We start from the raw sequence: 14,032 nt of genomic DNA, 5'->3' as shown, positions 1-14,032 counted from the left end.
GCGGAAAGGGAGCGGGAGTCAGCTCGTCCAGCTTCCCTCCGCCGCAGAAGAGCCAGGCCTAGAGGTGGGGGCGTACCCAACTCCGCCCCCCTCTATCCCCCACTGGGGCCGGGGTGACTGCCTTGAGGGAGGCAGTACCCCAAATCAAAGGCCCCGGAGGTGTGCGCGTGTACCCACACGCCTCCACAATGGAGTAGGGCGAAATAGGTCGCCCTAACCACATAACGAGATGGGGCCTGCCCTACAACATCTACAGGGCGGGCCATCGCCGTCGGAGCTGGGGTAGAAATGCACTTGCGAATCCCCTGGCTCCGGCATAGGCGCTCGTAGGTACACCGTGTGGTTTTTGGTGAGTACAAATCTCACACACCGCCCCGCCCTCCCTCCGGCGGGGTGAAGGTCTTTTGAAGATTTTCCACACGTTAAAAAAAAAAAAAGGTTTGTTTCTATATTGCCTTTATTACGCGTATGGTAATTATGACTATCGGAAATCTTATTTAACTCATTGCTTTTATCGCTAGCTATTATTAGCTATACTATTGGTTTGTACTTTCTGTTATTATGTATTGTGTATGCTGTTGGTTTCGAATAAATAAATAAATAAGGAACTTTTTACAAGATTTCAAGAAGCAGCTTTGCGGCAGCTCGTGATCAAATACACTAGGGCTGAAGTACAAATGTATTGAAATCGTTAGATCTAACTCCACCAGCTCTATTACTAGTCTGAATGAATTTGAGTCGGTGCCAAGACAAACAAACAACCGTGTCTTAGAAATTTTATTTTTCTCCTTTGTTTATAGCTGGAGTATTGATTGGAAGATTACACGTTACATTTTTATGTTATTTTGTCTGGTTTGGACGTTTGCTTGTATGTTGTTACATTGGATGTATTATATATACACTCACACTCACACACACATACACACACACACACACACACACACACACACACACACACACACACACACACACACACACACACACACACACACACATACTCACACAATTACACCAACCTACGTAAACTTCATAATATATCCTAAAAAACTTAGACAATTTTTTTTTAAGTACATTTTATTAGTAATAATAATAATAAACACAGGTATTTTCTATTTCAGACCTCAGAATTCATGTTTTACAATTTTTTATTTGTAAAAATATTCTTATTTATTCAATAAAGATATTATATTATTATTATATCATACATACATACATATATATACATGACGACCTCGGTGGTCTAGCGGTCTAGCTTTACGTCCGATAGACCAGGTTTCCAAAGTATATCGAAACCCTATTAATTGCCTGATGATGCCTCGAATAAAGGCCAAACACGTGTTTCAATATGGGAGATCTAACGGTCGGAGTTTGATCACTAATGAGGAAGGTCAGGGTGAAGGGAATTGTTAATAATGGACTAATAATCCCATTGCTAGCAATGTGCTATGTTGTGTTGACCTCCACCTGGTTTCCCCTGGACCATCGTGATAAATTCATGACCTGACCTCATGTTCACCTTCATTATCTTCCATTGGTGCTGCGCCAGCGAAAACCGTTAGCGCAAGCGGGTACTATGTCAGGTTGACCTCCACGTGGTTCCCTCTGGAAACCATCTTGATAAATTCATGGTGAATTTACCACGACGTACTAATTGACCTGACCTCGTTTTCACCTTCATTATCTTCCATTGGTACCCCGCCAGCATAAACTGTTAGCGCAAGCGGGTACTATGTCAGGTTGACCTCCACGTGATTTCCCCTGGAAACCATCGTGATAAATTCATGGTGAATTTACCACGACGTACTAGTTGACCTGACCTCATGTTCACCTTCATTATCTTCCACTGGTGTCCCGCCAGCGAAAACTGTTAGCGCAAGCGGGTACTATGTCAGGTTGACCGCCACGTGGTTTCCCCTGGAAACCATCGTGATAAATTCATGGTGAATTTACCACGATGAGCTAACTGACCTGACCTCATGTTCATCAACCTCCACTGGTGCCCCGCCAGCGTAAACCGTTATCGCATGCGGGTATACCATTCCATTATCATCCATAAGAAGTAAAAATATAAAGTTTATAATTGTAATTTCCTTATCCACCAGGCAAAGAGTTAATCGAGTCGTTCATGCTGGAAGTGTACGCGGACGGTGTTAAGGAACTGAAGCCGTGGAAGGCAGATACCCTGGGACACAACGCGGAACTCAGGAGGATAGTGTCCCGCGGCGCTGAGCCCCTGTCCCCCACCCCTGTCCCGGAACCGAAGCGGCACTCGCAACCAGGTATGTATTTAATCATGATATTAATCATTATATTGACTGGAGAAAGCGCCTGAAGAAATGTCGTAACTTGACTCACTGATGACATTGGACCGTTGGACTGTTGGATTGGACTGAAAATTGACTTTAAAAATATATTTATTAAAAAATAATTATTATAGCATAAATATATTTATGTCCAATACATAAAGCTGTTTCGAAAACAATCATCTTAATATTTAATCGCTTAATTTATTTATGTATATGCTTAGGTCGTTATGTATTTATATCTTATATATAAAATTCTCGTGTCACAGTTTTCGTTCCCAGCCTCCTCCGAAACGGCTTGACCGATTCTCATTAAATTTTGTGAGCGTATTGAGTAGGTCTGAGAATCGGCCAACATCTATTTATCATCCCCCTAAATGTTAGGGGTAGTCCACTCCTAAATTTTTTTTTTATTTTAAGGCAAAACAACGTTTGCCTCGACAGCTAGTATTCATATATATTTGCTGTTAACTTACGATTTATATATTGATAAATAAAAATAATAAGAGTTTATAATACCAATATAGCTGTATAGGATGTTCCTTAGTGTCCATAAATCCATATAAAAAGTAAAAAATATTTTGACGCCAAAATGTAAACAACTAAATTTTAAAAAACATAATATTGTAGAGATTGAAAGGAACTTTAGAACAAATATATATATTGTCATATTTATTATTTAAATATATTATAACAGATTTGAAGTGATGTAATGGTTGGAAGTGCATGTATATTTAAAGCTACAAAATAAAGATATTGTATGTTTAGTTAGTTATGTATAGTTATAACATTTTTTACAATATTTGTCTGTCTGTCCGACCGTATGTATGTTCCGGTTAATCTCTGAAATGGCTGGACCGATTTTGACGGAACTTTTATTGGCAGGTAGCTGATGTAATGAGGAGCAACTTAGGCTACTTTTATTTTAGAAAATATCTCAAACTTGTTTGTTAAATTCCACGCGGACGAACTCGCGGGTGCAGCTTGTACATAAGCTTGTATCGGTCTGAGTGTTTTGTATGTATATTATATGATATACATGTATTATATATATGTACTTATGTCGCAGGGAAAACCTAATATAACACAAATACTGGCAGTTAATAATTGTTAGGTACAACTACATCGCTGATATAAAAATTGTTGTACGTGTACTATGGCCTTAAGGATATCGGTCTATTAATATTCAATGCATGTGAAACGTATCATCGACTACTTTGTTGCTTATTAGGACAGCTGTGAGCTAGGGATGTGAATAAATAATAGATTATTTAAATAAATCGATTATTACTTAATAGAAATCATTTATTATCAAATACCTACTCGCCCCGAATTCGCACGGGTGTACATATATTATATATATAAACGTTCCTCTTGAATCACTCTATCTATTAAAAAAAAAACTCTCAAAATCCGTTGCGTGGTTTTAAAGATTTAAGCATACATAGAGACGGACAGCGACAGCGATATTAACTAGCTACTCGTCCCAGCTTTGCACGGGTGTACATGTATTATATATATAATACCTTCCTCTTGAATGACTCTATCTATTAAAAAAACCGCTTCAAAATCCGTTGCGTGGTTTTAAAGATTTAAGCATACATAGAGACGGACAGCGACAGCGACTTTGTTTTATACTATGTAATGATGATTTTGGTAGGGAAAAATTACAAATAAATATATAATAACCCTGGACAATTAACACAGCGCCATCTAGTCCCACGGTAAGCAGGGCTTGTGTTGTGGGTACTAGACAACTGATATGGGTGGGTACTTGACTTTTGGATACTTCGTACATGGCAAGTTTTAAATTGGGTTCTAATTACGTAATTGTAGATAGCATATTACATTATCACAATATACAATTTAAAAATAAAACATCTTAATATTGGCAGCCCTATTTCAGACCCAAATTTCGTGTGTACGACACATTTTTACCGAAATGAGGCCTTAAAACTAGTTAAGTATTCGAGCCAATGTCTACAATTATACTTTGAATATTTGATAGCATGTTATTTCGAATAGATTTTGTAGGTTTTAAACGAACATTTTAAAGAAGAATTATATGACTTTCGACTAAATTATATTTAATTATTGATAAATAAAAAAAAACTTCATCATCCTCGCCTCTACACACTACGCGAATTGGCCGACCTAACAAAAAAATTATAATTGAAAATTTTTATTTGTTTTTACCTATAAACAGCTATATTATTGGCGACTGTATGTATGTATGTATATTATGCAGAGCCGCGAGATGTGGCTCGTATATGTATAAGCTATACAAACTTAAAAAATACTTACAATTTTTTTATAGGAATCTAAGAAACAATAGATGTATTTCATTAGAAAAACTATTTGTTTAACTTAAAAAAAAAACTTATATTTTTTTTAATTCTATAAGGAATCTGAGAACTATATGCTTTATATAATTGAAAAAATATAGTACTGCAATAGTTGTATTGCACAAAATCAGGTTGGAGTATTAGAACTCGGTTGTTAGTGTATCATCTTTAAAACAGTTACGCCAGTTTCATAACATCGGAATCAAGACTTCTCTTGATGAAAAAATGGTAACACCCAATTCTGGGAGAGTAATGTGGACTGATAACCCCATTGCTAGCAATCTATGGTACAGTAGGGTCATCAGTCCACGTGATAAAATCTCGATGGGCTAACTTATCTGACCTCAGATAGTTCATCGTTCAACTTATCATCCTCCACTGGTGCCCCGCCAACGTAAATCATTAGCGCAAGCGGGTGCGCCATTACATTATCATCCATTAAATATATACCTGAATTTACAAGTCATAATCCTTACCTTACCTACACATCCGTTTTCATTATCATCCGTTAAAAATATTACCCGATTTTACAGTTATCCTTACCTTACCTTATCCAAACATCCGTTTGTTCCCAGGCACCTCCAACGATCCCATCCCTTCCCGATCTACATCCCCTAATTGCACAAGAAAGAACTTCACACTGCCCATCGCAAGCACCTCCCATTCCAGCCGAACCCGTTTAAACCTTCGACCTAGTGGCACAAGCTTAAACAAGATGACGAAAAGCAGAATCTTCAGTCGTGACCGACGCAAAGATGATGAATCATCCACGTTAAAGAATTCAAGTTCATCTAAAAGTATTCACCGTTCAGGCTCAAAAAACTCCAAAGTAGAGAGTGAACGTCCATATTTATCAATGCCTGACCTCAGTTCTGATGATACCTTGAAGATTAAAGACTTCAAGTCATGTGGTTGTCAGCCAGATCAACCAGGTATTGGGTTCTTGAGGTGGGATAGTTTGCTATTGGTGTTGGTTTTTCTAATGGTGTTACTGCTGGCCTTGACTGCTCCACTCTCATTCTTACTCGGCGAGAGAAGGAGATAGTGATAAAGTGTAAATATAGCATTTGTATATTTTTGTTTGTTTCTTTTTTTATGTGATGAAGCAAAGGAATTAGAATGGTCCCTAAAGGTACGTGATAATTGTCATAAATTATTTTAACAAGTACTTGAGTAGGAAGGTTAAGAGAGTCCTAGAGACCATGGTAGTATGTTGATCCATGACTTTGGCTATGACACTTCGAAGTACCCGCTTCACTTCGTCGGTGATTTTGATGATACACCACAAGTTATATAGATTTATTTTTTCATGGATGATAATGAAATGATGCCTGTGCTAACGGTTTACGCTGGCGAGGCTCCAGTGGAGGATGATAAGCATAAAGTCAGGTCAGTTAGCACATCTTGGCAAATGGTAATTTAGCACGATGGTTTCCAGGAAAAAACCGCTTCTAGGTCTACCATAATGGTTTTAATTAGATAAGTTAATAAATATGTATCCAAATAGAGGCGACTTTATACGTTTTGACTTTGAAGTTATAAGTCTACATTGGTAAGAGTTATGTGAACATAATCATTTTTCCGTACCGAGGTTATAATATTTACCTTGTTTATTCATATGTATGTAAATGCGCTATAAAGCTAAGAGCTATATTATGTACACGATAAGTCCTATGCCATCCCGCATAAATCACAATATGAATAAAATATGAACGGCTTTTGTTCACAAATAACACGATAAACCGTTGGGTCTTGTAATTCGCTTTATTTTAAAACGTATATACATCTATCTATATTTTGAGTAGTCATGCTCCCTAAAATGTCCAGACTTGTGGCGGCGTGGTGGGCCTGGTCATTGGGCTCCCTAAAATATGGTCGAGCGCAGTGATGGCTGGCTCATTCGTCATACTCGTGAACGGGTGCTGCTTGTTAGGACTGGTCTGCTCTAATCACTATGACTGATTTCATCTTATTAATTGTTTAACCAGTTGTTGTGTATTCAATATTTTTTCCATTTGATTTTTTATTTGAATTAGTGCTAATCGGTAGATTGTATTCACAAACATAAATTGTAAAGAATAAAATTATTTAAAAGTGCAACACGCAAGTTTCTTGCTCGTTCTTCTTGTGATGAGACAGCTTTCCGAATGAGCGGTAGATTAAAAAAAATGTGATGACTATTCAAAAATGTTTCAATGTAAGTTTATTTGAATAAATGATTTTCTATTCTATTCTATAATAATATAAATTTACTTATTGACCCAGCTAAGGTTATTTTGCCATATAAATTTAAGTACTAATATTGCTATATAAAAATAGGGGTTGATCGTAAAGAGTGAAAATATTTAGTTGTATTTTTCAATTTATTATATTTATATTTTGAATCACAACTAGCCTTGCTCCGACCCCGCGTTCTTAGTTCCGCCTCAAAAATAAATACGTAAAAGTTTTTAGTAGGTTAGCTACACAATAAATTTCTAACCCTATTTGACAGTTTGTATGGGAAAATAAAATTGTTGTTTTTACTATTCTCCATGCAATTTCTTCATATTTTATCACAGTATAATCCTTCCCTGGACTTACACGTATATTTTAAGACTAAAGTTAGCCAAATAGGTTCAGCCGTTCTCGAGTTTTAGCGACACTAACGAACAGCAATCATTTATATATATATATCACAGTAATAAAGGGTGACCCACCCTTATCAGTGAGGTGTATGAAAAATAGATGTAGAATCTATTATCAGAACTGTCCGTTGTGTGCATATCGGGTACGCGAGCGGACGTAGCTCCCGCACTTTCTCGATCTCTTTCTGTACCTTAACATACACACTCTTTTCCGCGCTAAAGGTGAGTCGCGCATGAAAAGGCTACGTGTAAAGGCAGCTTTTGTCAATCTTTACATACTCTTTCCTGTGTAAAGGTATCTCTTTCCTGCGTAAAGGTTCTCTTTCCTGCGTAAAGGCATCTCTTTACTGCGTAAAGGCAGCTCTTTCCTGCGTAAAGGCAGCTCTTTCCTGCGTAAAGGCAGCTCTTTCCTGCGTAAAGGTATCTCTTTACTGCGTAAAGGCATCTTTTTCCTGCGTAAAGGCATCTCTTTCCTGCGTAAAGGCAACTCTTTCCTGCGTAAAGGCAGCTAATGCCAACTCATAAGTAGTACTGGAGGTAAATACCTTTATTTGCCATAAAATTATTCGTTTAGTAAGACCCGTTTAATAATTTAAATAATGTATATTCAACACGAATGATTGAAAATAACTAGAACTAATCCACTAGGGACAGTATTGAGTTGTACAATTGAACTAATGAGCGACTATTGAGTTATTCCATTGAACCAGTACGATCACAGCAAGAGTCCTGTTGATGAAGCTGTGATTCATTTTAGTTAATGTCCTGCTGTGTTAATGGCTTTTTGACGGCCTCGGTGGTCTCGCGGTTTAACACACCACCTTACTGCCAATGGTCGCGGGTTTGATTCCTCACACGGTATAAACATTTGTATTCATGAGTATGATTGTTTCTATCGTTTTGCGTGTTTTCTTTATATATATATATGTATTTACAACAAAAGTATCAGTGTTTGTATCAGTTGTCTAGTACCCATAACACAAGCTCTGCTTAGTTTTGGGCTAGATGGCGCTGTGTGAATTGTACCGAGATATTATTAGTTTTGTGGGAAAAATATAGTAGAGTTGTGATTGTTCTTGCTTTAATATTGTTGGAATTAAAGATTTTTTAAAATAATTTTGGGTAGAATATATCATTTTTATAATAATAATAATCTCAGGACAATTCACACAGCGCCATCTAGGTAGGCCCAAGTTAAGCTAGCTAAAGCTTGTGTTTTAAATACTACTAGTGATCAAACATCTGCTCTGCCCCTTGTGACCATAGATTTGACAAATACACCAAGCTCCTATAGTCCTAATAAAGTACCTATTAATAGTAGTAAGAAGTTAAAAAAATATATAAAATTAAATAAATTTATTCGAAAATCAGAAAATTTAGTGAAAAGTCATAAAAAGTGTTTAAAATCAATTATTACTAGGAAGCAAAAAATTGACTTATCAATAGAATTAAATAATTGTAAAGAAAAAATATATAACAAAGATTTAGAAATAGATGAATTATCACAAAAAATTAAACTATTAGAGAACTCGTTGTCCAATTTATCTTTGAAATACGAATCAGCTAAGAATGAAATACATGAATATTCTGATCAGTTGGATAATTTAATAAAATTAGGTAACTACAACATGGAGCGGTTTGTTTCTCTTACGGATAGATGTCACTGTAATTCACCAGAGTCTGATAACTATATCCAACCGTCCCACCATAATCAGTTGAACATTGATATCTCATCCGTCACGGAACCAGACGTTTCATGTTTACCCACACGAAACAGTACAAAAGTAAATAAATGCAGCACTGTACATGAAACCATCAGGAGAACAATTATTTATTCAGATGAATTTGGCAAGGATTTAGGTAATTTATTATCGAACTGTCTCTCGCAACAAGTAATAAATAATTGTTTTCCGGGATCAGGTATATATAAGATTATAAGAAATATAGTAAATGAAAAATATGATATTCACACGACCCTAGTAATAGCGTTAGGGAATTGTTTGCATATGCGTAAATCTGATATAGTTAATTTAATAAAATCATTATATAATATAGTGGAGCTTGGTATAGGTAAAATATTATTATGCGCATTTCCCTACTCTCAATCCCTGACTAATGAACAGAATAAGTTCATTTATAGTATAAATAATTTAATTTATTCGATGACATATCATTGTAATGATATATTTTATTTTGAAAGTAACAAATTTGTTACAAATTATTATATGACGGGAGGTAATTTTTATCTTCCTAAAAAACAAAAAAAGACTATTGCTAGTTTACTAGCGTATAACATTTATGATCCCATTATAAGTAGTATAACGGATTTAATTAGTAATATTAGTAATAATACTAATAATGTGACATGTGTTAATTTAAACTAACATCTACGACATTGGTTAAGCCACAGGATATGGTCATTATTCATCAAAATATTCGTGGCTTCTCCAGCAAAGAATTAGAATTAAGTCTATTCTTAGAATCTAACAATGTACGGGTGTTATGTCTGACAGAACATTGGCTTAAACAATATGAAATAATTTGTCCTTTTGAACATTATAATATAGCTAGTTTTTTTGCTAGGAACAATGCCATTCATGGCGGGTCAATTATTATTTTAAAAAATGATGTAGAATATAAAAACCGTCAAGACATTGTAAATATTTCTATTGAGCAAACAATTGAACTATCTTGCGTAGAATTAGTTACTTGTATAATAATTTGCGTTTATCGTCCGCCATCGGCTTGTTTTGATTCTTTTGAACTGGCTATGGAGGAAGCATTGAGACGAGTCGCACGGAGGAATAAAACATTATTTGTATGTGGCGATTTTAATGTTGATTTATTATCGGAATGCTCAATAAGCTTAAGATTGATTAACTTATTTAAATCATTTAATTTGCACAATCTTTTTTTAGAACCCACTAGGGTCGCAGGAAATTCTGCCACTTGTATAGATAATGTTTTTTGTAATTGTGAAGTAAAGGTGAAAATGAATTTCGACTGTCTTGGATCTGATCATTATGGACAAAAAGTTATAATTGAAACTAAGGGATCCAAAGGGACTCAAACAATTACATGCAGACAAATAACACAAAAGAATTTGGCACATTTTAAAAATAAAATTGAACATAAAATATCTAGTGTCATAGTACCTCAATATGACCCGGACATTGTATGTGAACATATTTTTAATTTAATTGAACATGAAGCTAGCAGTGAATTTAAAACAAAAACCTTTTCAACTAGTGTAAAATCAAAGTTTTGTGACTGGGCCACGTTTGGTATTTATAAGTCTAGGGCTAATCTTTACGAACTTTACGAAAAACGAAGCTATATATCCGATCCCTTATTTCATGAACATGTAAAATCTTATTCGAAAATATTTAAAAAGGTTTGTCATACAGCTAAGTCTCTCTATTTAGGTAAAATAATAACTAAATCTAAAGATAAAATAAAAGCCACTTGGAAAGTAATAAATAGCGAAACTGGAAAAGTTAATTTTCAAAATAGTAAAATAGCTTTAAATATTAATAACAAATTGGTAAATTCCGACACAGAGGTCGCGGATACATTCGAATCTTATTTCACTAATATTCCATTAATTACGACACAGGCTCTAAAATCTTCCCCGTCTGCTGCTGAAACTTTACTAACAGACAATGTTAGCAAGTCATCAGCTGTATTTAACTTTAGACATACATCATCAGTAGAAATAATGAAAATATTCAAACAGCTTAATAATAAAAAAACAGAGGATCTATGGGGTATATCTGTTAAAATACTAGATAGTATAATGGAAATTATTGCGCCCTCTCTTGCTTTTATTTTCAATAAATGTATAGACGAAGGTAAATTTCCTAACATAATGAAAATTAGTAAAATCATACCGCTTTTTAAATCTGGAGATAGGAGTGACCCAATAAATTATAGACCTATATCTATACTCCCAGCACTCAGTAAAATTTTTGAAAAAATAATCCTTATGCAGCTTGTCAGTTATTTCAATTTAAATAATTTAATCCACAATAGTCAATTCGGTTTTTCCAAAGGTCGTTCAACTACAGACGCAGGTGCAGAGTTGCTTAGACACGTATTTGCTGCATGGGAAACTAAAATGGATGCGATAGGTGTTTTTTGTGACCTTTCTAAGGCTTTTGATTGCGTTGATCATAATACATTGCTAAAAAAACTTGCTTTTTATGGCGTCAAAGACCATGCTTTAAATTTAATAAAATCTTATCTATCTGATAGAATACAGAAAGTGAAGGTTAGCAACGCTACGTCTGACGGGTCACTTGTGCAAATGGGTGTACCTCAAGGATCTATTCTCGGTCCATTTTTATTCCTAGTTTACATTAATGATCTCCCATATGCCATGCAGGATAGATGCGGCATAGTATTATTTGCAGACGATACTTCATTGATTTTTAAAGTTAATAGAATGACTAATAATTATGACGATGTAAATAGTGCTTTGCGGCGTCTCCTGCACTGGTTTACAACTAACAATCTTATGTTAAACGCTAAAAAAACAAAATGTGTTAATTTCTCTCTGTCTAAAAGTTTTAATACTAATTGCAATATTAAATTAAATGACGAATCTCTCGAATTTATAGAATCTACTGTCTTTCTAGGAATCACACTAGATAATAAAACACAATGGGGTGCACAAATTCAAAGCCTTGCAGCGAAACTAAGTTCAGCATCTTTTGCCGTGCGTAAGGTTAGACAGTACACTGATACTGATACTGCTAGATTAGTCTATTTTAGTTATTTTCATAGTTTACTCTCTTATGGAATATTACTATGGGGAAAAGCGGCAGATATTAAAAATATATTCATATTACAAAAACGTGCCGTTCGAGCGATCTACTGTATGAAGAGTCGTGACTCATTAAGAGAGAAATTCAAAGAGGCAAATATTCTCACCGTTGCTTCTCAATTTATATATTCAAATATCCTATATGTTCATAAAAATCTTGACTTATTTCCAAAAAACAGCAATATTCATAATATTAATACAAGATTTAAAGACAAACTTGCTGTCCCCAAGTATCGTTTAGAAAAAGTTAATAGGTCTTTTATGGGAATAGGTATAAAAATTTACAATAAGATACCAAAGGATATGTTGGAATTACCCTTAAATAAATTCAAAACATCTGTTAAATCATATTTACTGAGCAAAGCCTATTACTCACTAAACGATTACTTGAATGACGAGTGTGCATGGCAATAGTTGTTCATGCACTGAATTTTCATTTAATGTTAGACATAGACACCTATATAAATATACATTGTAAATAAACTGGCTTTAAAAAAAAAAAGTAATTCAATTGAGTTTCTTGCCAGTTCTTCTCAATTGGATCTATATACCGAACTGGACGGTAGGGAAAAAAATAAAATTATAATGTAAAAATTTGACGTTCATAAGCGGCTAAAATGTCCTACATGAATAAATGATTTTTGAATTTGAATTTGAAATTTGAGTTATTGGTATTAGATAACTGATACGAATACATATATATATATATATATATATATATATATATTTCGTAAATACATACATTTTATACATTTAATGTATAATAATAATATTTTAAGGAAGGTGTTATATATGAATGTAGATAAGGGCACAGGAAAGCCGAAAAAGAGATGGATGGACTGTGTGAAAGATGATATGGTAAGAAAGGGAGTAAATGACGAGATGACTGCGAACAGGGATGAATGGAAGAGAAAAACATATTACGACGATCACAAATAAATGGGATAAGGAAGAAGCAGATGATGATGATGAAAGTGACAGTTTTTTATAGCTTAATTAGGGTCCCACTGTTGACATAAGACCTTCCCCCTACCGCCTCCAAACCTCTCTATCCTCGATCAATTCTGTATGAATAAATATTTTATAATTTTGACTTATTAAGATAAAAAAAAAAGAAATTGAGTTGAGATTCTCGCCAGTTCTTCTCAATCTAATCTGTATAGTAAATTGGATGGTAGGGAAAATATTAATGGAAAAAAAAATACGTTCATAAGCAGCTAAAATGTCCTACATGAATAAATGATTTTCGATTTGATTTGATTCAAATTTAACCCCAACCATTGTATTCTTAAAGTCCTGGCACGTTCATTTACCGTAGAAAACTCAAGAATAATATTATTTCATGATTACATAAACGTAATATGAAAGTGTATATACATTCAGAGTTCTGTGTCGTTGGGGATTTTCTTAGATGAATTGGCTACAGAATATCACAGATTGCGGGCTGCGGTACTTTACAAAGGTCACCAATATTGTGTGATCAATATATGAGTATATTATAGAATACTAGCTGTCCCGGCAAACGTTGTTTTGCCTAACATTTAGGGGGATGAAAAATAGATGTTGGCCGATTCTCAGACCTACTCAATACGCTCACAAGATTTAATGAGAATCGGTCAAGCCGTTTCGGAGGAGTATGGGAACGAAAACTGTGACACGAGAATTTTATATATAACATATGAGTTTGTCTCTTTATATGTAGTAGTAAGTCGTGGGTACAGCTAATTCTTAAATTTGCTGTACCCGCGACTTCGTCCGCGTGGAATTTTACTTTATTTTTCTATAATAAAAGATTTTTTCTGAAATAAATATAGCCTAAGTTACTCCTTATTATATCAGATACCTGCCAATAAAAGTCCCGTCAAAATAGGTCCAGCCATTTCAGAGATTAGCCGGAACAAACAGACAGACAATAATTGTAAAAAAAAATAT

The 14,032-nt window shown here is 34.7% G+C and overlaps 1 protein-coding gene across 1 annotated transcript in view; it reads left to right on the top strand.

Moving 5' to 3' along the window:
- The first annotated feature begins 1,311 nt into the window (after positions 1 to 1,311).
- The window catches only part of LOC131846859 (protein real-time-like), a 39,153-nt gene continuing 26,432 nt past the window's right edge, over positions 1,312 to 14,032 (top strand). The window contains exons 1-2 of the mRNA XM_059196275.1: positions 1,312 to 1,387; positions 2,103 to 2,279. Coding sequence (XP_059052258.1) covers positions 1,312 to 1,387; positions 2,103 to 2,279 — 253 coding nt within the window. The remainder of the gene's footprint in view (positions 1,388 to 2,102; positions 2,280 to 14,032) is intronic.

The sequence above is a fragment of the Achroia grisella genome, unplaced genomic scaffold (genome assembly GCF_030625045.1).
Source record: "Achroia grisella isolate CSIRO2021 unplaced genomic scaffold, CSIRO_AGI_Agris_v1 utg512, whole genome shotgun sequence".
Taxonomy (NCBI): Eukaryota; Metazoa; Arthropoda; class Insecta; order Lepidoptera; family Pyralidae; genus Achroia; species Achroia grisella.
This window is presented reverse-complemented; position numbering and strand designations above follow the sequence as displayed.